This window comes from Euphorbia lathyris, chromosome 3, assembly GCF_963576675.1.
Source record: "Euphorbia lathyris chromosome 3, ddEupLath1.1, whole genome shotgun sequence".
Classification (NCBI taxonomy): Eukaryota; Viridiplantae; Streptophyta; class Magnoliopsida; order Malpighiales; family Euphorbiaceae; genus Euphorbia; species Euphorbia lathyris.
In genome coordinates, this window is record NC_088912.1 from 87,061,083 (window position 1) to 87,084,830 (window position 23,748).

At 32.7% G+C, this 23,748-nt stretch overlaps 1 protein-coding gene across 4 annotated transcripts; it reads right to left on the bottom strand.

Annotated features, from left to right (window-relative positions):
• Nucleotides 1-7,222: 7,222 nt before the first annotated feature.
• LOC136224341 (guanine nucleotide-binding protein subunit gamma 3-like) lies at nucleotides 7,223-18,909 on the bottom strand. Of its 4 annotated transcripts, XM_066012659.1 has the most exons (6): nucleotides 18,856-18,909; nucleotides 18,536-18,740; nucleotides 16,338-16,390; nucleotides 16,141-16,188; nucleotides 15,720-15,764; nucleotides 7,223-7,540 (listed from the first exon to the last, which is right to left on the bottom strand). In XM_066012659.1, exons 2-6 carry the CDS (start codon nucleotides 18,731-18,733, stop codon nucleotides 7,354-7,356), a joined length of 531 nt encoding a protein of 176 aa, XP_065868731.1. In that variant the 5' UTR covers nucleotides 18,734-18,740; nucleotides 18,856-18,909; the 3' UTR covers nucleotides 7,223-7,353. The 4 variants fall into 4 exon arrangements, with proteins under 4 accessions (XP_065868731.1, XP_065868730.1, XP_065868729.1 ...); XM_066012658.1 differs by lacking the exon at nucleotides 18,856-18,909 and having other exon boundaries at nucleotides 16,141-16,185; nucleotides 18,536-18,806; XM_066012657.1 differs by lacking the exon at nucleotides 18,856-18,909 and having other exon boundaries at nucleotides 18,536-18,806.
• Between the last annotated feature and the right edge of the window lie 4,839 nt (nucleotides 18,910-23,748).

The following is a 23,748-nucleotide window of genomic DNA, read 5'->3' on the forward strand; positions in this document are numbered from 1 at the left end:
GCCATACCCATCCATGTTGTGATGGATCCAGAGGGCAGGTTGAGAAACTAGTCTTTAGCTGCATCCTGCAAAGAAAATGGAAAGGCTCTTAATTTCACTTGTTCCTCAGTTATTCCTTGGGGACTCATACCTGAGTAGACTGTGTGAAATTCTTTGATATGATTATGCGGATTTTCACTTTCCATTCCATGAAACTTAAGTAAATAATGAATCAACCCTGATTTAAGTTCAAAAGTTGCATCCAAGATTGGGTAACTGATGCATAAGGGCTGCTGATCACCCTGATGCACATGAAGCTGTCTTAAGGTTCTGTCTGCCATCGTTTCTGCTTCAGATGACTCACTTTCCTCGCTGGAAATTTCCTCTTCTTCACTAGAACTGGAAGTTTCAGCACCTTGTAATTTCTGCAACCTCACTTCTTTACGAAGTGTTCTTGCTGTTTTTTCTATTTCTGAATTAAAAAGAAGTTGCTCTGAAGTTTCAGACCTGGTCATAAATTGCTTTAAATCAAGTTAGAATATTCCCCGGTAACGGTGCCAAAATTTGATGGGTGTCGAATCCACCAAAGATAAATATAACTTTACTTTACCGAAATATGGATTTGTAAAAAGGGTAAGCAAAGGTCGAACCCAAGGGAATATTACTGACTCAAAACAATAATGGCTTGATAAATAAACAAAGTAAATAAACAGGGGGTTTTGATTTATGAGATTTAACCAATTGTGAAGAGAATTTTAAATAAAATAAAATCAGCAAGAGTAAATATGATTTTGTAAACAATGTTTGGAGAAATTCGATCAAGGGGTTCGCAGGTAGGTAATTCACTCAGTATCGATCACAGACAGATAAAATAGACTCTTATACACATACCGAATTGGTTTGGAGTATTCTTCCTTAATATTAAACTGGTCAAGCACGGTAAATAACCAGTTCCTAATCAATAAATAATCCTGCCTCAGCGGTCAAGATTTAATCTATTGAAAGCCTGATGAATTAGAAGAACCCGACCTTAGCCAACCGACACTCAGCATCGACGATTTAGAATTTAAATTACTTGTTCATTCGACTCAAATAAAGCTAATTACTTTTATATTAATGTCACATGAAAGACAATCTCAGGTTGTCAAATCTGAATCTATTCTTTCAAATAAAAAACTAACTCAATTTATATTATCGATTGCTACTATGATTGGTTCATTTAGGTAAAACTCTAACTTTACCAATTCAGTCGTATGACAATCCAATTCAAAGAACGGCCTTCAGTTATCATTCGAAGATTGAATAATCAATTGAGAATAAATCCTTAAATACAATGAACAAATAAACGGTAGATTAATAAGAATAATTAAAGCACAACAGTCTCATGATAATGAAGAAAAACCTCCTTTGAATTAACCCTTAACCGAATATAGAAGTTTAGCTACGAATAGCCATGGAAGAACACATGTTTCTGTTTCAAAAAGAGAACAAAATGATACTGAAAAATAAAACCTAAAAAGAACTTCTTCCTCCAAAGCGTAAGTTCTGATATTTTTATAGAGAAAACCATTTCCTAAAAGTTAGGTAACCAAATAATATTTATCTAAATCAACAATATTTTCTATAATCTCAAATCCCTGATTTTTTGCCTTCTTTTTCGAGTTGGAAAAAGTCCTAGTCAATTTGAACATCAGCAGATTCAGAGGTCCTTAGTTTTGGGCTAGACTAACTCCATTTTCGTTTCAGCTCATTTAATTCAGCACCAAATTCCTTTCTGGTCCAAAGTTTCTTCAATTAAATCCAATTCTGCTCCTTTTAATCATTTGAGTCCTGTGGAGACAAATCAAACCAAAACAAGCAATAATACCCAAAATAACACCAAATTAATTAAATAACCTAGCACTAAAGTGGACATTTGAACGTTGAATTTGACACTTATCAATACTCGATCTAGATAAATCATATTTTTTATTTATGGAAGGTTCCATCCTCTACTCATGGAAAAGATAGAGAAAGAAGTGCAGAAGCTTCGCAACATTTTTTTAGGTAGGGAGGAAAAGCACCCGGACAACCTCTAGAGATTTGCCCATTCCGCACCCCTTTCGGTATTAACTCTTACCTTATATAGTCATGCCCTTCGGGATATATATATATATATATATATATATATATAACTTTAATTCTATATATTGTTTCTCCATTTTTTTTTTTTGTATTTGACATAGTATAATGATAAATAATTAGATTAAATTTCAGTTGAAAGAATAAAATTGATCTAACCTAATAACTCTAAAAAGAATTTTATATATATATATATAGAGAGAGAGAGAGAGATAAGAGATCAGGTGTGATATATTTCTTATGGTTTGACAAGTCTTATTGTGTGACAATGACCAATTTTGTAATTAACTAGGGGAATGTGGCAAATTTGTAAATAAAAGGAAAGAGAAAATTGTTTTATTTCTTTTCTTTAAAAGGCGTTTTTCCGACTTTTACAACCTCGTTTTTCAAAAAAAATTATACCGTTAGACTCGTCTTAATTAGATGGTCATTTTAAGATCCCAGAAGCTCAGGTAAAAAAAATTCTGGTGAATAGAATCTGGCGATTTGTTTTTCTGTGAGAAATAAAATGCCCAGAAAATTTTCAAAAATTTTCAGAAAATGTAAAACATCATTCTGAGAAACGTTAATTCTTGACTCAAAGTGAGATTCCTTATGGTTTAGTCCCAAATTAACGGAATCCGACGATTAGGTTGGCATTTTTCGGCGAGAAAACAGAAATACCCAGAAAATTCTCAAAAAAATCCAGAAAATATAAAACATTATTTTGAGAAACTGTAATTCTTGAGTCGAAGCAGGATTTCGTACGGTTTAGTCCCAATAAAACAATTTCCTTAATTTTATCCATTTTACATGCTTCAATAATTTATTGGGTAAAAACCGTAAGAAATCTCGTTTTGAGCCAAGAATTAAAGTTTCTTAAAATAATGGTTTACATATTTTAGAATTTTTTGATAATTTTCTGAGCAATTTTTGGCCTTACCTTTCAAAACTATGTGTTGCAATATTTTGTTGCAACAATATAATAATTCTGTTGGAACAATATAACTATTCTGTTGGAACAATATAACTATTCTGTTGGAAGAATATAAGAATTAAAATTATTTTCTAAATAATATAAATAATATAAATTTGAAGATACTATATTAAATACTAAGAAACAAAAATGAAATTGAATACATAGATAATAAAATTGATTTGGAACAATTGGTAAACTGATTTATTATATTGGAACAATATAATTATTATGCTGGAATAATAAAACTATTTTGTTGGAAAAATTGGTACGCTGATTTATTCTGTTGGAACAATATAAGTATTATGTTGGAACAAATGGTATACTGATTTGAAACAATTTCGTACAATGTTGGAAAAATGTAAGTAGGACAAAAAAACGTGCCTAGAAAATTATCAAAAAATTTCAAAACATGTAAATCATCATTTTAAGAAATTTTAATTCTTGGCTCAAAACGAGATCTCTTACAGTTTTAACCCAACAAATTGTTGTAACATGTAAAATGGATAAAATTAAGGAACAAGTTTTATTGGGACTAAACTGTAAGAAATTTTGCTTTGACTCAAGAATTAAAGTTTCTCAGAATAATGTTTTACATTTTCTGGAATTCTTTGAGAATTTTCTAAGGACTTTTGTTTTCGCCAGAAAACGCCCACCCGGATTCCGTTCAGCATAATTCTTTTTACTTGAGCTTCAGGGATCTTAAAATGACCGTCTAATTTAGACGAGTCTAATAGTATAAAAAATTTCGAAAGTCGAGGTTAGAAATGTCGGGAAAATGTATTTTAAAGAAAAGAAATAAAACAATTTTCTCTATCTTCTCTTTCCTTTTATTTACAAATTTACCACCTTGCCATTTTCAATTATCATCAAAACTATGTAGATTTGTTATGTCACACAATAAAGCTCCTTATCACACCCTAACCCCTTGTCATACTGGATCTCACCCCTATATATATATGAGAGATCAGGTGTGACACATCTCTTATAGTGTGACAAACCTTATTATATGACAATGACCAATTTTGTAATTAACCAGGGAAAGGTGGCAAATTTGTAAATAAAATGAAATAGAAAATTATTTTATTTCTTTTCTTTAAAATGCATTTTCTCAACTTTTCCAATCTTGTTTTTTAAAAACTTTTATACCGTTGGACTCGTCTTAATTAGACGGTCATTTCAAGATCCCAGAAGCTCGGGTAAAAAAAATTTGGTGAATGGAATCCGGTGATCTGTTTTTCTGTAAGAAAAAAATATCCAAAACATTCTCAAAAAATTCCAAAAAATGTAAAACATTATTCTGAGAAACTTTAGTTCTTGACTCAAAATGAGATTCTATACGGTTTAGTTCCAAATAAACGGAATCCGGCGGTTAGATGAGCGTTTTTCGATAAAAAAACCTGAAAGTATCCAGAAAATTCTCAAACAATTTCAGAAAATGTAATATATTATTTGGAGAAACTTTAATTCTTGAGTCGAAGTAGGATTTCTTACAGTTTAGTCCCAATAAAATTGTTTCCTTAATTTTATCAATTTTACATCCTTCAACAATTTATTGGGTCAAACCCGTAAGAAATCCCGCTTCAGCCCAAGAATTAAAGTTTCTTAGAATAATTTTTTACATTTTTTGGAATATTTTGAGAATTTTCTGGGTATTTTTTCTTCCCAGAAAACGCCCACCCGGATTCCGTTTACCGGAATTTTTTTACTTGAACTTCAGGGATCTTAAAATTACCGTCTAATTTAGACCAGTTTAATAGTATAAAATTTTTCGAAAAACGAGGTTAGAAATGTCGGAAAAATGTATTTTAAAGAAAAGAAATAAAACAATTTTCTGTTGGAACAATATAAGTATTATGTTGGAACAAATTGTACAATGATTTGGAACAATGTAAGTAGGACAAAAAACGCTCCCAGAAAATTATCAAAAAATTTCAAAACATTTAAAACATCATTTTAAGAAACTTTAATTCTTGGCTCAAAACGAGATCTCTTACAGTTTTGACCCAACAAATTGTTGTAACATGTAAAATTGATAAAATTAAGGAACAAGTTTTATTGGTACTAAACCGTAAGAAATTTTGCTTTGACTCAAGAATTAAAGTTTCTCAGAATAATGTTTTACATTTTCTGAAATTATTTGAGAATTTTCTGAGAACTTTTGTTTTCGCCAGAAAACGCCCACCCAGATTCCGTTCACCAGAATTTTTTTTGCCGGAGCTTCAGAGATCTTAAAATGACCGTCTAATTTAGACGAGTCTAATAGTATAAAAAATTTCGAAAGTCGATGTTAGAAATGTCGGGAAAATATATTTTAAAGAAAAGAAATAAAACAATTTTCTCTATCCTCTTTTTCCTTTTATTTACAAATTTGCCACCTTGCCCTTTTCAATTATCATCAAAACTATGTAGTTTTGTTATGTCACACAATAAGCTCTTTATCACACCCTAACCCCCTTGTCACACTGGATCTCACCCCTATATATATATATATATATATATAAGAGATCAGGTGTGACACATCTCTTATGGTGTGACAAACCTTATTATATGACAATGACCAATTTTGTAATTAATCAGGGAAATGTGGCAAATTTGTAAATAAAATGAAATAGAAAATTGTTTTATTTCTTTTCTTTAAAATGCATTTTCTCAACTTTTCCAACCTTTTTTTTTAAAAACTTTTATACCGTTGGACTCGTCTTAATTAGACGGTCATTTCAAGATCCCAGAAGCTCGGGTAAAAAAAATTTGGTGAATGGAATCCGGTGATCTGTTTTTCTGTAAGAAAAAAATAGCCAAAAACTTCTCAAAAAATTCCAAAAAATGTAAAACATTATTCTGAGAAAACTTTAGTTCTTGACTCAAAATGAGATTCTATGCGGTTTAGTTCCAAATAAACGGAATCTGACGGTTAGATGAGCGTTTTTCGATAAAAAAAACTGAAAGTATCCAGAAAATTCTCAAACAATTTTAGAAAATGTAAAATATTATTTGGAGAAACTTTAATTCTTGAGTCGAAGTAGGATTTCTTACAGTTTAGTCCCAATAAAATTGTTTCCTTAATTTTATCAATTTTACATCCTTCAACAATTTATTGGGTCAAACCCGTAAGAAATCCCGCTTCAACCTAAAAAACGTTCACCCGGATTCTGTTTACCGAAATTTTTTTTACTTGAACTTTAAGGATCTTAAAATTACCGTCTAATTTAGATCAGTTTAATAGTATAAAATTTTTCGAAAAACGAGGTTAGAAATGTCGGAAAAATGTATTTTAAAGAAAAGAAACAAAACAATTTTCTGTTGGAACAATATAAGTATTATGTTGGAACAAATTGTACAATGATTTGGAACAATGTAAGTAGGATAAAAAACGCTCCCAGAAAATTATCAAAAAATTTCAAAACATTTAAAACATCATTTTAAGAAACTTTAATTCTTGGCTTAAAGCGAGATTCCTTACAGTTTTGACCCAACAAATTGTTGAAGCATGTAAAATGGATAAAATTAAAGAAAAGGTTTTATTGGGACTAAACCGTAAGAAATCAAGCTTCGATCCAAGAATTAAAGTTTCTTAGAATAATGTTTTAAATTTTCTAGATTTTTTTGAGAATTTTCAAGGTACTTTGTTTCTTGCCGGAAAACGTCCATCCGGATTCCGTTCACCGGAATTTTTTTTACTTGAGCTTCAGGGATCTTAAAATGACCGTCTAATTTAGATGAGTCTAATAGTATAAAAAATTTCGGAAAACGATGTTAGAGATGTCGGGAAAATGTATTTTAAAGAAAAGAAATAAAACAATTTTCTCTATCCTCTCTTTCTTTTTATTTACAAATTTGTCACCTTACCCTTTTTAATTATCATCAAAACTACGTAGTTTTGTTATGTCACACAATAAGCTCATTGTCACACCCTAACTCTTTGTCACACTGGATCTCACCATATATAATAAATGAAACAAAAAATTACTCAAAGATCCCTGTGGGGATATTATCGGGAACGTGTACGAAGATCTCCACGGAGTGGAGATACCTATCCCCGTCCCTGCTCCGCGGAGATTCTAAATGAAGATTCTCCCACCCTATTTTACATCCATACTTCACCCTACCTCACCCCACCGTCGTAGTTTAAGGGTAAATTAGTCTTTCATACAAAATTCTACATCATTATAAATAAAGATGTTTCCAACCTTTTATGTAAAGGATAATACTCTTCTATCTACTTCACCTCTCTACATTATATTCTCCTACTAACTTTATCATCGGTGGCCACCGGAATAGTACCCCATATGGGATACTCAATTACAACAAAAATTGAGGTTTTTACATTTGCAGATGGATGAATTGAAACAACAGACCGAACATGAAACTCCACAGGTAGACTTGCAACAATTCTTACAAGGCATTTTCTTACAAAGTTGACTGCAGCTACACCATTTTGGCATTTTAAAACATCTCGAGCACCAACTCCATCTCCATGGATAACTGAAAAACAATTATTTTTTCTAACTTTAGTTAAAAAATAATACTATCACAATAACCTTTTTCTTAATCCTTTATTCATGTTTTAAAAAAAAAATCCGTTTGTAACCAAAAAGAAAACCTTTATTCAAAACATTAGTTAATAAATTTAAGAGTAAAAAAAAACTTAGGGTTCAATTTTTTTGCAAAAGTAGTTTCATAGTTTTAAAAATTTGCAAATATGAGATAGCGAATCGTTTGTGGGGTTTGCAGCAAAAAAAAATATGTGAGTCAATTTTTTGGTTAAAAAATAATTATTGTTTGTAAAATTATGTCTTTTGCAAAATCAGTTTTTTAATTGTTTCAAGAAAAAATTACATTATACATCATGTCTCAAATTAGTTTTACATTTAATGTAAGTTTCTTTTTGAGTTTTATCAAAAACTTAATTTCTTTTAATTGTTTTCTCAAAAGCTAATATTTTATTTTACTTTTGTCAAGATATTCAGTTTTTTTTTTATGAACAGTTTCTTCTTTACAAGTGTATCTGCACTGTTAACTACAAGAATAAATAATATGTAAAATTCTATAATTTTTTATACTAAATTTACTATTAGATAATTAAAACACTTTTCAATTTACATTTCCACTATTTTCTTTTACAGGTTTCGTTTTCTTTTTGTTTTTCCATTTAATTTTTTTTGTTTCCTTCAATGGTTGCCATTTTTTTTGGAAGAGAAAGGTTGCCATTGTTACTCGCTTGAATTATTTGTTTCATGGTTGGTTTTTTTTCATTTTATTGTTTTTTAATCAAAAGATATTAATAAGTAATAATATCCATCTAAATGAAGAAACGTGTGTGGCAGTTATGAATTCTTTTCAGTGACAAAAACAAAATAGTTTTTTCTTCTTTAACAATTTTGGTTGTAATTAAGGTCTTATGAGAAATTGGTATATATTTATTCTAATACGAGTTTCATGTAATTTACCCTTGTTTCAAATCACTTTCTTTTTGATGAGGACATCCGGTCCTTAAAGGTTGAATCGGAGTTGAAGGATGGGACCCGAAGAAAGCTAACCGAGGGGGATGAAGGAAAGGGTGAAGAACAGAGCACGCGGAGCGTGTCCACTGGGACGCGAGGCGTGAAGGACTCGAAGTCGGGGGAACAACCCAAGAGGTCATACACGCGGGGCGTGTATGGCGAGGCGCGGGGCATGGATCCAGCCTCCGATGAGAGTTCAGACCAGGAGGTCGAGTACGCGGGGCGTATGTCTCAAGACGCGGGGCGTATGTCTTATGACGCGGGGCGTAACCTACTGGCGCCTCACGTACTGAGTTCGAGCCAGCATCCTCAAGTTCAGGAGCACATCCACGCGGGGCGTAGCTCGTAGGCGCGGGGCGTATCGGACCTGGAGAATACTTCCTTCCCAAGTTCTTCTTGTTGAGGACAAGATCTGCCACCTTCTTTATTACTGTTTTGCTACTCTACTATTTACCTTTTTGCCATTGAACTTATTTACCCTAATATCTATCTTTATGCTTTTCCTATTTTACCCCTAGGGCTCCTTAGTTGTTGGTAACCCTAGGGGTGACCTTTTAGCCTTTATCTTTTATTTGGAAGGAGTATATATTCTCCATCTTTTGTAATGTTAGGGACCTTTTGATGAATATTATATTTTGAATCCTCCATTGGAGCAAGGATTCATTCCTTTTGGGTTTATTCAACCTTCAAGTTAAGCTTGAGAAGTTTGTAATCTTTGTTGGTTTAAGATTAAAACCTCCGATTATCAAAAAAAAAGATTAAAACCTCCAGTCGATTTTAATCTACATCAGTTGGTATCAGAGCCGAGTCGTTTTCCTTGACCGGAGACTTCTTCTCGGAAATGGTTCAACCACGTATCACCACCGAAGCCATTGGAACCCATGAGCAAAGGCTTGAAGCACTAGAATCAAGCATGAAGGCAATCAATGACAAGATGAATGAGTTTGAAGAAAAACAAGAAGCGGAACGAAGAGAAAGGCGTCTTGATACGGAGAGGCTTATTCTCGAGTTTCGAAATAGCCGCATCCAACCCGCCGGAGAACCTCACCGGAGACAAGATGAACAAGCCCGCCCCCTACTTGAACGGCAACCGACATCACCACCAAGGATAACTTATGCACCCCAAGCCAAGAACCCTCGGGTTCAAGAGGTAAGACATACTAATCCCATAGCCGTTAGAAACATTGATAGTGATAGCAATGGAGATCTATTTGATGATTTTGAGATGCCTAAAATTGCTAGAACTATGGGGATTAGAATGGATGATGATGTGTTGAATGTTAGGCATGTGAATGATATGAATATGCATGATGTTGTTGGTCCCGTGCATGTGCGTGCCGGGAATTTGGATATTTTGAATGATGATGATGTAGGTGGTCACGGAAGGGTAAATTATGGGATGAATGATCCGTATGGGGGTCATGCTATTGATAGGGGCGGATATAGAGGCGGAATGAATGGGAGAGGGGATTATGGAGGACACTATGATAGGGATGATGCCTTCAAACTCAAGGTTGATCTACCTTCATTTGGAGGGGAACTTGACATTGAGGGGTTCCTTGATTGGTTGCTTGAGGTGGAGAGGTTCTTCGACTATGCGGGAATACCGGAAGATAGGAGAGTTCGGTTAGTGGCGTATAGGTTGAAAGGGGGAGCCTCGGTATGGTGGGATAATGTGAAGGAAGAGCGGAGAAGAGGAGGAAGGGAACCGATTAGGTCTTGGAGGAGGATGAAATCGATGATGGGAGAGCGGTTTTTACCACCTGACTACGAGCAGTATATCTACAGCTCCTACCGGAATTGCTCGCAAGGACCGAGGAGCGTGCACGAGTATACTTCGGAATTCTTAAGGCTTTCGGCAAGGGCTAACTTGTCGGAAACCGAAAGCCAAAAGACTTCAAGGTATCTAGAGGGGCTACGGTATAATATTCAAGACAGAATTGGGACACAAATGGTAATCCAGATTCAGGATGCAAGGAACCTAGCTTTGAAGGCCGAGTCTCAATTGAATGTTAGTGCACGTGACGGGTACCGGAGGCCGAGAATTGAGGAAGTTTGTGAAGAGGGGGAAGAGTCCAAAGAGGTAGGCAAAGATAAGAATGGTGTTTGTTCAAGTGGAACCAAGACCTTGAGTGGGGGAAAATCACCTAGCGGAGATGTGCGACCCTTTAGGACAGCCGCCCTTCCTAAGGGCAACAACCCGTACACAAAACCGGCTCCGTTTAAGTGTTTTCGATGCAACGAACCGGGCCATCGTTCGAATGAGTGTCCAAGGAGGAGGAGCGCTAACATGGTTGAGCGATATGATGATGGTGATTATGGGGGTAATGCTGAGGTGTATTGTGAGCCCATTGATAGTGGATCATCCGGGGATGAGCGGAAGGTCCATGTAGTGAAGAGGGTACTGATGTCGGTTGAGCAAGAGCATGACCCGAGGCACCAATTGTTTAGAACTAGAGGTTTAATCCACGGATTGAAATGTGAATTGATTGTTGATGGTGGAAGCCAAGAGAACATCCTTAGTAAAGCCGCTTTGAGCAAATTTGGCTTAGTGCCCGAGCCACACCCGAAGCCATACCGTGTGGGCTGGATCAAAGAAGGGGAGAAGCTTAATGTAACTCACCGGTGCAAGGTTCCTATCTCTATTGGGGCCTACCACGATGAGGTCATGTGTGATGTGGCTGATATGGATGTGTATCACTTGCTTCTTGGGAGGCCTTGGCAATTCGACTGTGACGCCTCACATGCGGGACGGGACAACACGTACACCGTTTTCAAAGATGGGGCCAAGTATATTCTCATACCGTTGACGGGTCCTACTAAGGGAGAAAAGAAAGCGGCATTGATTGCGTACCCTAGCCGGGAACCGACGCCGCTAGAAGATACCCATGTTGAGCAGCCCGTCGGATTGTTAGGTGTGGGTAAGCCGACCCAAGAGACGAGTACTGCTAGTGGGAAGAGCGGAGCATCAACCTTGGGGGTGAGTCAATCTTTGTGCTATCATTGAGTTGGGGTCTAACTCCTCTAAAGAAGGAGAGTATGATGAGGACATCCGGTCCCTAAAGGTTGAACCGGAGTTGAAGGATGGGACCCGAAGAAAGCTAACCGGGGGGGATGAAGGAAAGGGCGAAGAACAGAGCACGCGGAGCATGTCCACTGGGACGCGAGGCGTGAAGGACTCGAAGTCGGGGGAACAACCCAAGAGGTCATACACGCGGGGCGTGTATGGCGAGGCGCGGGGCGTGGATCCAGCCTCCGATGAGAGTTCAGACCAGGAGGTCGAGTACGCGGGGCGTATGTCTCAAGACGCGGGGCGTATGTCTTATGACGCGGGGCGTAACCTACTGGCGCCTCACGTACTGAGTTCGAGCCAGCATCCTCAAGTTCAGGAGCACATCCACGCGGGGCGTATCGGACCTGGAGAATACTTCCTTCCCAAGTTCTTCTTGTTGAGGACAAGATCTGCCACCTTCTTTATTACTGTTTTGCCACTCTACTAATTACCTTTTTGCCATTGAACTTATTTACCCTAATATCTATCTTTATGCTTTTCCTATTTTACCCCTAGGGCTCCTTAGTTGTTGGTAACCCTAGGGGTGACCTTTTAGTCTTTATCTTTTATTTGGAAGGAGTATATATTCTCCATCTTTTGTAATGTTAGGGACCTTTTGATGAATATTATATTTTAAAGCCTCCATTGGAGCAAGGATTCATTCCTTTTGGGTTTATTCAACCTTCAAGTTAAACTTGAGGAGTTTGTAATCTTTGTTGGTTTAAGATTAAAACCTCCGGTCGATTTTAATCTACATCACTTTTAAGATAAATACAAGCAATTTTTTACGGATATATTTACAAACCCCACAATTAATCACAGATTTTACAAACCCCACAATTAATCACAGATTTTTGTTTGTAAGTTTTTAAACTATGATATAATGGTCTATCAACTATATAGCACTACTTATGTTATGCACTTAACTTCGTCAAGATGGTATAAAAGTTTTTGAAGTTTACGGTTACAATGACATTATTAAAATCCAAATCAAAGAAAATCTGCTTAAAAGTTTTAAGAAATAATAATCTAAACAATTTTGACTATATCATTATTATTTTTATGTGTCACAATAAATTATGGTCAAATACTTAATTGCATGTCATTAGTTTTTAAGTTTTTTAACGAAATTTCTTTAATGTTTTTTTAACAGATTTTTCTTTAATGTTAACAGGGATAAGTATCAAATTTAACTCTGATATTTCAAGTGAAATATAGATTCAACCCTAACGTGTGAAATTGTGTAAATTTAACTCTAGCGTTTCTAAGCAAAACCAATTTTAGCCATGTACTATCGAAAAAATTGAAAAAAAAAAAACTAGTTTGACTGTTATTTTGCTATCACATCGGAGTTTCCAAACAGATTTGTCAATAAATTGAAGCAATTTTGTTCATTTTTTTGTAACTATTTAGACAGTTTGACAAAAAAAAAATCCGATTAATATATATGTAGCAGATTTAGTTTTAAGCATTTTAACAAAAAAAATTATAATTTTATTGGTAATATACTAAATATCTTAGACATGATTATATTTGGAAAGTCTGAAGTAACAGTTAAATACCAATCAAACAGTTTTTTCTAATTTGTGATAATATAGAGCCAAAATTGATCTCACTTAGAAATGTTAGGGTTAAATTTACTCAATTTTATACGTTAAGACTAAATTTACGGTTCTTTTAAAACGTTAAGGTTAGATTTGTTCAAAGTCTTTTATTTCACAAATAAAATGAAGTTTAAGGGCATATGATTTCAATACCATTGTAATTCAGTAGATATGAATTAATGTATTATGCTCAAATTTAAATATATTTTATATCTGTTACTATCCAACGTGCAAATATATATGTAGAAAATCAAGAATTAAGGTAATTTTTGGTTCAAATGGTTGTTTTACAAAAATAGACTGTTACTAAAATCATATATGAGACAAAATGGTGTAAATTTCATAATGGTTAGTGAAGTTTTGCATATATTTTAAAAATGTTAGCATATTTTAAATTTTCTTTTCTTTTTTGAATCATTTCACAGGAAATAAAAATATTGGAATAATAAATGTGGCCACCGCATTGAAAAAGCTTATGTTATTTTTAATACATTATTTGTTGCTAAATTTGTCTAAAAAGTTTGATTGATCCCTTAAAGTTTTAAAATATTTCGATGGCCCTTCAACTTACATAAAAGTTCAGTTAACCATCTGAACTTACATAAAATATAATCAATTGATCATTCGGATGTAAAAAAGTAAGTTAAGTGCAGAAGATGTATTGCACGTGTCTTATAATGTTATTACATGATTCACAAAATAGATAAAAAAAAATAACGTTTTTACTTACTCAACTATAAAACTTATCTTCTCTAATATTAGAATCACATACCCCGAACATAAACATTTTACTTTTTTTAAAGGCCTAATACATCATCAGCTCCCTAAACTTGTCCAAAATAGTAGATTGGCTCCCTGAACTTTGCAAGTGTCTCACCAGCTCCTTAAATTTGCTTATTTCGTATCACCAGCTCTCTAAACTTGTCCATAAAAAGTAGCTTAGCTCCATGAACTTTTCAAGTGTCTCACCAACTCCTTAAACTTGCTTATTTTGGATAAATTACACCAATAGTACCTGAACTTTACCTATTTTACACTTTGGTACCTAGATTACATTTTGTCCCAAAACAATACCCGAAGTAACGATTACCGGACAATTTAGTAAATTTTACAGATAAATGACCGTTCAATGCAGGTTTATCTGAGTAAATTACATTAATAGTATCTGAACTTTTCCTAATTCACACTTTGGTACCTGGATTTTTTTGTCCTAAAAATAAAACTCAAGTGAAGGTGACCGGATAATTTAGTACATCTGATCGGTTAGTGACCAATCAACGAGAGTTTGACCATTTTGAATTAAAAATTAGGACCTACAATACATTCAATTAACATAAAATTATAATACTAAGAGCTAAAGGGTAGTATTGCATATGTTAATTGAGTGTATGATGAGTCTAAATTTCTAATTTAAAATGGTCAAACTCACGTTGACTGGTCAAATATACTAAATTATTGATTCATCTTTACTTGAAGGGTATTTTTTTGACAAAATGAAATTTAGGTATCAAAGTGTGAATTATGATAAAGTTTAGGTACCATTAGTGTAATTTACTCATCAAACCCGCATTGACCGGTAAAATGTACTAAATTGTCCGGTCATCATTAGTTTAGGTATATTTTCGGGACAAAATGTAATCTAGGTACCAAAGTGTGAATTAGGATAAAGTTTAGATACTATTGGTGTAATTTACTCGTTTATTTTGTAACAACTAAATGCAAAAACTTATTAAATCTAAATTCTAAAAATACGTCTTCATCTATTTGAGAGGTAATTTTTTCGCTTCTATTAACTTTTAACCTATTATAAATGTTAGTATTGCAGGTTTGAGAGATTGAATGAATAAGGATTGAGAGTTAAACAATTATGGTTTTTGTATTTAGTTGTTACAAAATAAGCAAATTTGGAGAGTTGGTGAGACACTTGCAAAGTTCAGGGATCTAATCTACTTTTATGGACAAATTTAGGGAGCTGGTGATACGAAATAAACAAGTTTAGGGAGCAAGTGAGATACTTGCAAAGTTCAGGGAGTCAATCTATTATTTTGGACGAGTTCAGGGAGCCGGTGATGTATTAAGCCTTTTTTAAAACACCTGCAATACATCTTCTGCATTTAACTTAGTTTTTTACAATCGAGTTATCAATTGATTACATTTTATGCAAATTCAGAAGCTAAGTAAACATTTTATGCAAATTGATGAGTATTGAAACAGATTGAAAGTTCAAAAGGATCAATCAAGCTTTTTAACAAATTCAGCCAATATATTAAATTTTTTTTTTAAATATAACATGACAATCATATCAACATATTTCACGTCACAATCGTAGTTATCATGTTATATTTAAAAATAAATCAGTCGCATATTACTATTCCAATAATTTTTATCTCTAAAATGTTGGAATAACTTTATTAGCATAAAATAAAATTAAGTGAATTTTATAAAATTGACCATCATGCAATTTACCGAGACAAAACACGTATAAAGGTGGCCGAAAAGAGTACCAGAGGTTCTTCCAGCAAGGATTGGATTTATGGCTTTTGTCGTTTCTGCATCAAAGAAATTAAAAGTAATTGAAGCTTTATGACAAAACAAACATTTACATTAAAATCTGGACAAATTATTAGAAGCACCCGGTTCTTCATGTTAAATGCAGGACCTTTCATACATATTTTGACACGTGTAATATGGACCTACACATATTATAAGGGGCCCCACTATTTTAATTATTACGTGGGGTCACAATACACGTGTCTAAATATGAATTGTGGATCCTCCGAGTGACATAGAAGACCCGGTGCTTAATATAAGAACTCAAAAATCTATGGGTCTATATTACACGTGTCATAATATATATGGAAGGTTTTTTATTTGACATAGAAAACCTGTTCCTTCTAATAATTTGCCAAAAAAGAGAGTACATACAGTGCCATGAAAGGATCCACTTTAGCTCCTACAAAATCATCAACCCTGCTAATTATATGTTTAAATTATTAAACATTCGACGGAAATTTTCACCAATTCCGCCAGTGACGTCAAATTTGTCACGGATTCTGGAAATAACGGAATTATGAAAAAGAATTAGCGATGAAAGTAAATAAATGTAGTAAAAGAAACCATACTCTTTGCAACATCTGGAAGCAGGTTGAAGTTCATCAACAGATTTTAACTCTTCCTGTTCACATCAATGAAATCTTCAATTAAGCTAATAGATTTATGAAGCGTTAATTAAAACTGTAAAAAATACAACTCGAACTAGATAAAATGAGTAACAACTAACTAATTTGATAAGTATTGTAAAAATTTTTTACTTTTAATGCACCTAACCAATCAAAATATAAATGTGGCATCAAGGAAAAAAAATAAATGATAATAAATATGATACATTGAAATAAAATAAAATAAAAAAGTTTACTACTTAGGTGTGTTTGGTTGCTGCTTTTTAATCTTTTGTTTGCTTTTAGTTGTTTGGTTAGACATCTCTGATTGTCTTTTGTAACTGAAAAGTAACTTTTTATAAAAGTAAGGAATCTCGTCTTCTTGGAAAATCAATCTTTTCAAAGAGCAAACAGCAAACAGTATGTAAAACGAATGGACATTTAATTTGGTTCAAATTGTTAGAGCAACATTAAACAATTGGCTCTTAATTATTTAAGATATTTAGCAATAGTTATATAAGAGAATTATCAATAAAAAAAATGAATAAAGAGTAAACCAGGAGCAGAGAGAGATTAAGGGTCCGTTTGTTTTATCTGTTGTTTGCTGTTGCTGTTTGCTGTTTTCTGTTACGGTTTGCTGTTTGATGTTTGAAAAGGCTGCTGTTCCAAAAAGCAGTGATTGCCTGCTTTTATAAAAAGCTACTTTTCGGCTACAAAAGGCAAACAGGAGGTGTCTAACCAAACACCTTAAACTCTACTTTTTAAAGTGAAAAGGCAAACAAGAGATCAAAAAGTAGCTATCAAACACCCCCTAAGAGTCTTTTTTAGTAGATTTTTAATCCAAACTTTAAGGGTAAAAGAAATTTTAAGATACTACACGAGTAATACACTTTATTAATGAAAATGATTTTACATAGTACTTATTACATTGGAAATGATTGGTACAAATAAAAAATTATATGCATGTAGTGGTAATTAATCGATTCGGTATGTCACTCCCGGATTACTTATCCTAAATATAAACATATTTTAAATTAAAGAATGAATAATTTATAAAAGTAAAAATATAATACAAAGTTAATAAAAAGTAGTCTAAAATAACTAAATAATAGAGTAATAATAACTTATTAAATCGGAAAAAAACGTTTATTTTTTATCAATTGTATTAAAAAGATCGGAATAATATTAAAACAATTATATATATATTTTTTTAAATAATTTTATCAAAATCAAATAAATATAAATATAAATAGTTTTAATTAATGACCATGTTTGGTAAAGAGCGTTTTGGGATAAAAAGAGCGGTTTTGATCAACTTTAGCGGTTTGATCACTAAAAACGCTGAGTGTTTGGTGGAAAGGGGTTTGGGAGAGAGTTTTGGGATGAAAACGCTAATTTAGAAAAGACTCTTTTTATAAGTTTTTTCAATTAGCATTTTGCAATATTAAAATTAATGGACTTTTTTAACCCTAATTATTTTAAATGTACTTTTATGTATTAAAAAAATGCCCTTATTTGTTTTTTTTTTTGCACAAACCGCTATTATCAATCAGCTAATTTTTACCAAACAAGTCTACACAAACAGCTAGTCAAATCAACTAATGTAATTAACTAACAGTTAGTTCCCAAACAGGGCCAATAAATTTTGACAGGAAAAATAAAAATTTAATTTGGAGTAAAAAATAGCTAAAGACAGGTTTTTCATTAATGACATTGAATTTACAAACTGAAGGAGTAGGTTTTTGCAAACTTTATTATAATATTACATTATTAATGGAAATTTCACCTTCATCTAAATCTTGAATCTCATTAATAATGCAATTAGAAGAGAGCTTGCCAAAAAAAACAAATATTAAATCTTAAACTGATTAATTAGATTTGAAAAAAAAAAATTGTGAGTTTTGATGAACAGTCTTGAACACATTCATCTTAACGAGCATGTAGAATTTATTTATTTATCGTTAAATTTAGGCTTATTAGAATTTTAAGGTGAAGATTCAAAGCATCTGAGACTTAGATTTAATAAGTATATATCTAACGGTGAATGATCAAATTCACTGCTTATTAAGGTGCACGTTAAAATTCTTGTTTTGGGAGACAGTAAAGTTTTGATCCATTAAAAAGGTGAAACATAAAGAAATGAGTATGGAAAGAGATGAAACCTGAAGCAACCCAATTTCTCTCTCCAAAATCTGTATCTTAACAAGCTGTCTTCTCTTCCCATACAAATCCAAACCACTGGCAGCAGGTGGAGACTTCGGCCGGCAAAACGGCGGCGTAGGAGACAGAGAAGAGGAAGAAGAGCCACAGGATGAATTAGAAGAACATGAACAAGACTTTAACGAAGCATCCATCGTCATCCTCGTCCTCAAATGAACAACAAATGAAACAAACATAAGGAAGTCATTCGATTTAATTTAAGAAAAGAAAACATTGCTGTCACTGGGTTTTGTTTGTAAAGAGAAAGGAAGTTTTGTCTTACTGAAAAAATTGGGAACGTGGGAGATGGCAGACCACACGTGACTGTCAATTACCACACATTGTTTCCATTTGTTTCTGTTGCTTTTGTAATTACTACACATGCTCTTTTTTATTGCCACCTCACCTACCCTTTCCCCCCTTTTTAACCTATTCCTTTTCAATTTTGCTCACTCTTTTTTACAGCCATTACATCCATTTTAAGTTCCTAAATTAAAACTTTAAACTTTAAATTATTAAAATGATTAATGAAGTTACGAACCACCAGTAACAATTATCAATTGAATCTCTATTTTACCATAAAATCAGAAACTATAACTATTTGATATAATCGGTAATAATTCTGTATCGGTTCAAAGTGGATTTATGGAAGAGGTTATTAAAACTGTTCAACTGAATGATTTTCAATAAGGTCTCAATTAATAATTTTTATTTAGAATGTAGACTCAGTTGATGATTTTTTATTAGTTTAGGCATCAGGTTAATTATTTTGATAGTTTAAAGTTCTAATTGATTTTGAAACATTAGTTTATGGAGCTAAATAGATATAATATATCGTTTTTTATATTATGTAATAAATGGTCAAATTTTATTAGAATAAAGTGCCAAAAAATATATATAATAAATATCTGTATTGATTTTAGGTATTACATTTATTTGATCTATAAACTAAAGCTTCAAAGTCAATTAAGATCTTAAACTATCAAAATCATTAATCAGGTCTCTGAACTAAGCAAAAATTATCAATTAAGTCTCTATCATATCTTAAAATCAGAAAATATGACTATTTGACATAGACTATAATCTTTGTGTTGATTCAAAATGAGTTTGGGGAATATAGTCTAAAACTGTTCAACCGAATGAATTTTGATGAGGGCTTAATTAATGATTTTTGTTTAGAATATGAGCTCAATTGATGATTTTTGTTTAGTTCATGAACCTTATTGATGATTTTGATAGTTTAAATTCTCAATTAACTTTAAAGCCTTAGTTTAGAAAGCCTTATGGCTTAATTTTTTCTATATGAATATGATAATAAACAAAACCTTTTTTATATAAAAAAAAACATGTTAATGTTCGTATAAAAAGGAAAACATGACCATTCATATAGAAAGACATGTTATAACTACTCATAAAAAAACAAATAAATAAACTACAGATAAAAAAAAGATCTTACGAAGGTCTTGTTTGATAAACCACTTAATTGCTTAAATTAAAATGTTAAGCACTTATTTAATTTAAGTGCGTTTGATAACGATTGTTTTTCCATCACTTAAATTAGTTAATTAAGTTTAAAATCACTTATTTTGATAAGTCAAAATATTTAACTTATCATTTTAAGTTAAACATTATCAACTAATATTTTTTTTAAAATTAAATCATTCAATATTTTCAGCATTTATAATATTCAGCACTTAAAATTTGATACTTATTTTTTCAACATTTAATTTTCAGTTTTATCAAACAGTACCTAAATATACAAAATCCAAAAATTTACTCAATACGAAGAAGAGCAAAAATGTATTTTGTAAATTTTATTATTTAAGTCTAAAATTATTTTGTATATCATTATCTAAATTTAAAATTATTCCAAATTATAAACACTAAAAACAAAATTTTGTCATTTTTTTTTATTGAAAGTATATTTGTACTTTCTCAAGCATGTAACAACAAATTTAGAATTTATCTCAATAATATCATTATTTGGCCCACTGGTTTTATAGCTTTTCTCTTTATATCTATTTCTCTCTCTTTTTTATAAACCTTCCATTTATTGTAAACATTGATATTAAATTATTAGTACTTTTTTTGTACATATATTCAATTCTTTAATTTTGTGTTTGTATTTAATTGTATTGAGCTATCACAATCGATTTAATGTACATTATTTATTTATTTATTTATTAGTAGAATAATGTACATTATTTATTATAGTTCAAAATTTAAATGTAATTAGTGTAACTATTAAAACCTTTTACAAAATTATTATTTCATTTAATTCAATTAATAAGATTTAATTCTCTATTAATCACTAGAGTTGGTGAAAGTTAATTTAAATACATAATAACATAATAAATAGAGTGAATGAACGAATTCTGGGGAGAGTAGTGGAAAAATAGTGAAAAATTTATAACTTATCATATCATTGATTTCTAATGTGACAACATGTTAAAAGATTTAGATAATTCTACTTTTATATAGATATAATATAATACTTTGAAGAGTATAAAGTATCAATATTTATAATATTATAAAAAATTATATTAGAAAATATAAAATAATAAAAAGGACTTTGTACAAAATGTGAAATTGTCATGTAATCTTGGTACAATGAACTTATTAATAAATAAAAATGTGTACAACTTTAATTTGCGTCAATTATTTTTAATGAAATAATATGTATCTCAGTTTTTATTGGTTGGACTCATTACATCCGATCCACCATAAAATTTCTCGTAGAAAATTTATATATCTTTTCAGTTTGCATATTATATATTTACGTAGACATCTACCAGGCTAAGTGGTACATGCATAAGTCTTTAACTGATTCAAATAGAAGATATCGGCCTACAATAACATTATAAAAAAATGTAGTGTCAACTATCAAGCTCAGCACTCTAGTGTTCATCCTCTACCAACCTTCATTATGATGCTCCATATGATTGGGATGTTGTGTCTGTTGATTCCCATTAGCATGGCTAAGACGGGAATTATCCTCTCTAGATCCACTCGAAGTGCTTCATAGGCCTTTTGGGTGATTATATTAGCTAAGCTTCATGTGTCAACAATTACCAACCGAATCGTAAATTCTTTATTTGCATCCGCACTATCAAGGCATCCATATGTGTTTGTCTAGGGGCTTTTTCAAGTCGTGGAAGGAATATTTCGACCTGTATTTACACACCTTATCTCTATCTTCGAGGCTACTCTTTCTCTTTGCCCTTCTATATTTAGTAGGTCTTCCAAAAATAATGTTGATTACCTCTACGAGAGGTCGAGTCGAAGGCTGCAAGTCTCTCTAGTCTTGTACAAATTCTTTTGCCATTTTTTTGACAAAGCAATCATGCAATGATGCCATCCCTTTTCAGCCATCTTTTATAATTCTAGGACCAACTATCTGCAATCTTTTGTATCATGTCGTTCACTTTTGTGGAACTCAGGATAGGTGTCATTACTTTGTTCTCCGATACATTAGAGGTTTAGGGCATATTCGATATGTTTCCACACTTTTTAAACCCAATATTCGACCTTTTTCTATGGATCGCTGACTAGTGCAAAGTCCTATTTTGGATGTTCTGTGGTTTTATCTATCTTTCTCCTTCTCTATATGGTGTTGATGCTTTGTGCCTAGTTCCGTTGTCTTGTCCTTAAGTAGTGGGTTAAGATGATGCTCATCCCATTTCACGAAGTCCTAGCCTATTCAATGAGTTTTAGGAATGACCGGGGTCGTTCAGTAATGAGCTCTTTGGATAGATTTTTGCTTCTACAATTAGCAACAATCACATCAACTAACACATCAATGTTAAGGTATTGTACTTGGATGGAAATCGCACGAAAGCTTTCCACCCACTCATGGATGAGTTTAGTTTGATCTTTGACCAAATAGTAGAGATCCTACATGGTCTTATACTCTAGTATAGAAGTTATGAAATGATTAATAAACTTAGTGGACATCTGGTTGAAGCTCCGGATGATCCCGTGGGGAGATATTCATACCAATAAGTCGTTTCTTCCTTTAGTATGGTGGGAAATATCATGCACATGATGACATTTGTGGTCCTAGTAGTTTTTAGTGACCTTCGAAAATTCTTGATATGGACTATCAGATCCCAAATCCATTATCCTCCTTGACCAATGGATACTTGAAGTTGTGGGGCATTGGTTCTTCCAAGATACATGCACATAGGGGGGAAATGGAATCTGTAACCTCCAAGATCTGAGCATTAATCCCTGCATCCATCACTAATTAGGTTGACCATATCCTATTTGTCCATCGAGATTTGAGAGTTTATTTACTTTAAGTAGAGTCTTCTTATGGGAAGAATGACCTCGAGGAGCAACTTTAGTGAGATTCGGACTCCACCAATACTTTGTGATGGGTACACCTTTCTCGGGAAGAGCGAACTTCCTCGGATGACTCTTTCCACCTGCTTTCACTAGAGAGTATACGATTTATAGTACTAATATCGACATTTATGAGTTCTACGCTCTCGCTCCCTAGACCATTTCTTAAGGTCAGCATGCTTCGATGTGTGTAAGACCTCCTCGAGTTCATGAAAATCACAGATGACATGGTGTCCGATAGAACATGTTGTAAACCCGTCATGGCTTGAAAGGTTAATGGCTACCTCTACTGCCTGAAGCTAGGCTTGTACTTGTTGCATCTCGACAACATGTTCCCCTCTTAACTTGTTGATGGTTCCCTGGCTATTTGGTAATGCCTTTGAAGAACTTTCTTCTTTTTATATGAAGTTAGCCTAAACATTCATTCATTTGTTGATCTAACTCAAGGATTATGACTTAAAAATGGATAACCCTCCCATTAGATTCAGCAGCATTATAGGCTCTTACGGAGATTTAGAATTTAGAATAAGGGTCTTTGTTGGGGATTAAGGTAAATGAAGAGCTAGCAGGGGTTGTTGTATCTTTGAGGTGAGTCATGGATGTTGCATTCGAACCATGGTCACCACACCTGTTTGATGTGGAAAAACTTAGGATGGATCTCATAGTCACTGATTTAAATAAGACATAAATTGGTCAAATGATGGGGTCGAGATCTAACAACTTCACTCTAATGCGTAAATTAGCATAGTTTTTGAGGAAGAAGATATGAGACTATTATATTTCTAGGGTTTAATAATGTGAAACCTTGATTGCACAACTTCATTTTCTATTT

Coding starts and splice junctions, on each gene's coding strand:
- LOC136224341 (XM_066012657.1), bottom strand. CDS start 18,769: ATGTTTGTTTCATTTGTTGTTCATTTGAGGACGAGGATGACGATGGAT. Junction 16,189..16,337: donor GCTTCCAGATGTTGCAAAGA/GTATGGTTTCTT, acceptor ACATATAATTAG/CAGGGTTGATGATTTTGTAG. Junction 7,541..15,719: donor CCTTGCTGGAAGAACCTCTG/GTACTCTTTTCG, acceptor ATTGTTTTTCAG/TTATCCATGGAGATGGAGTT.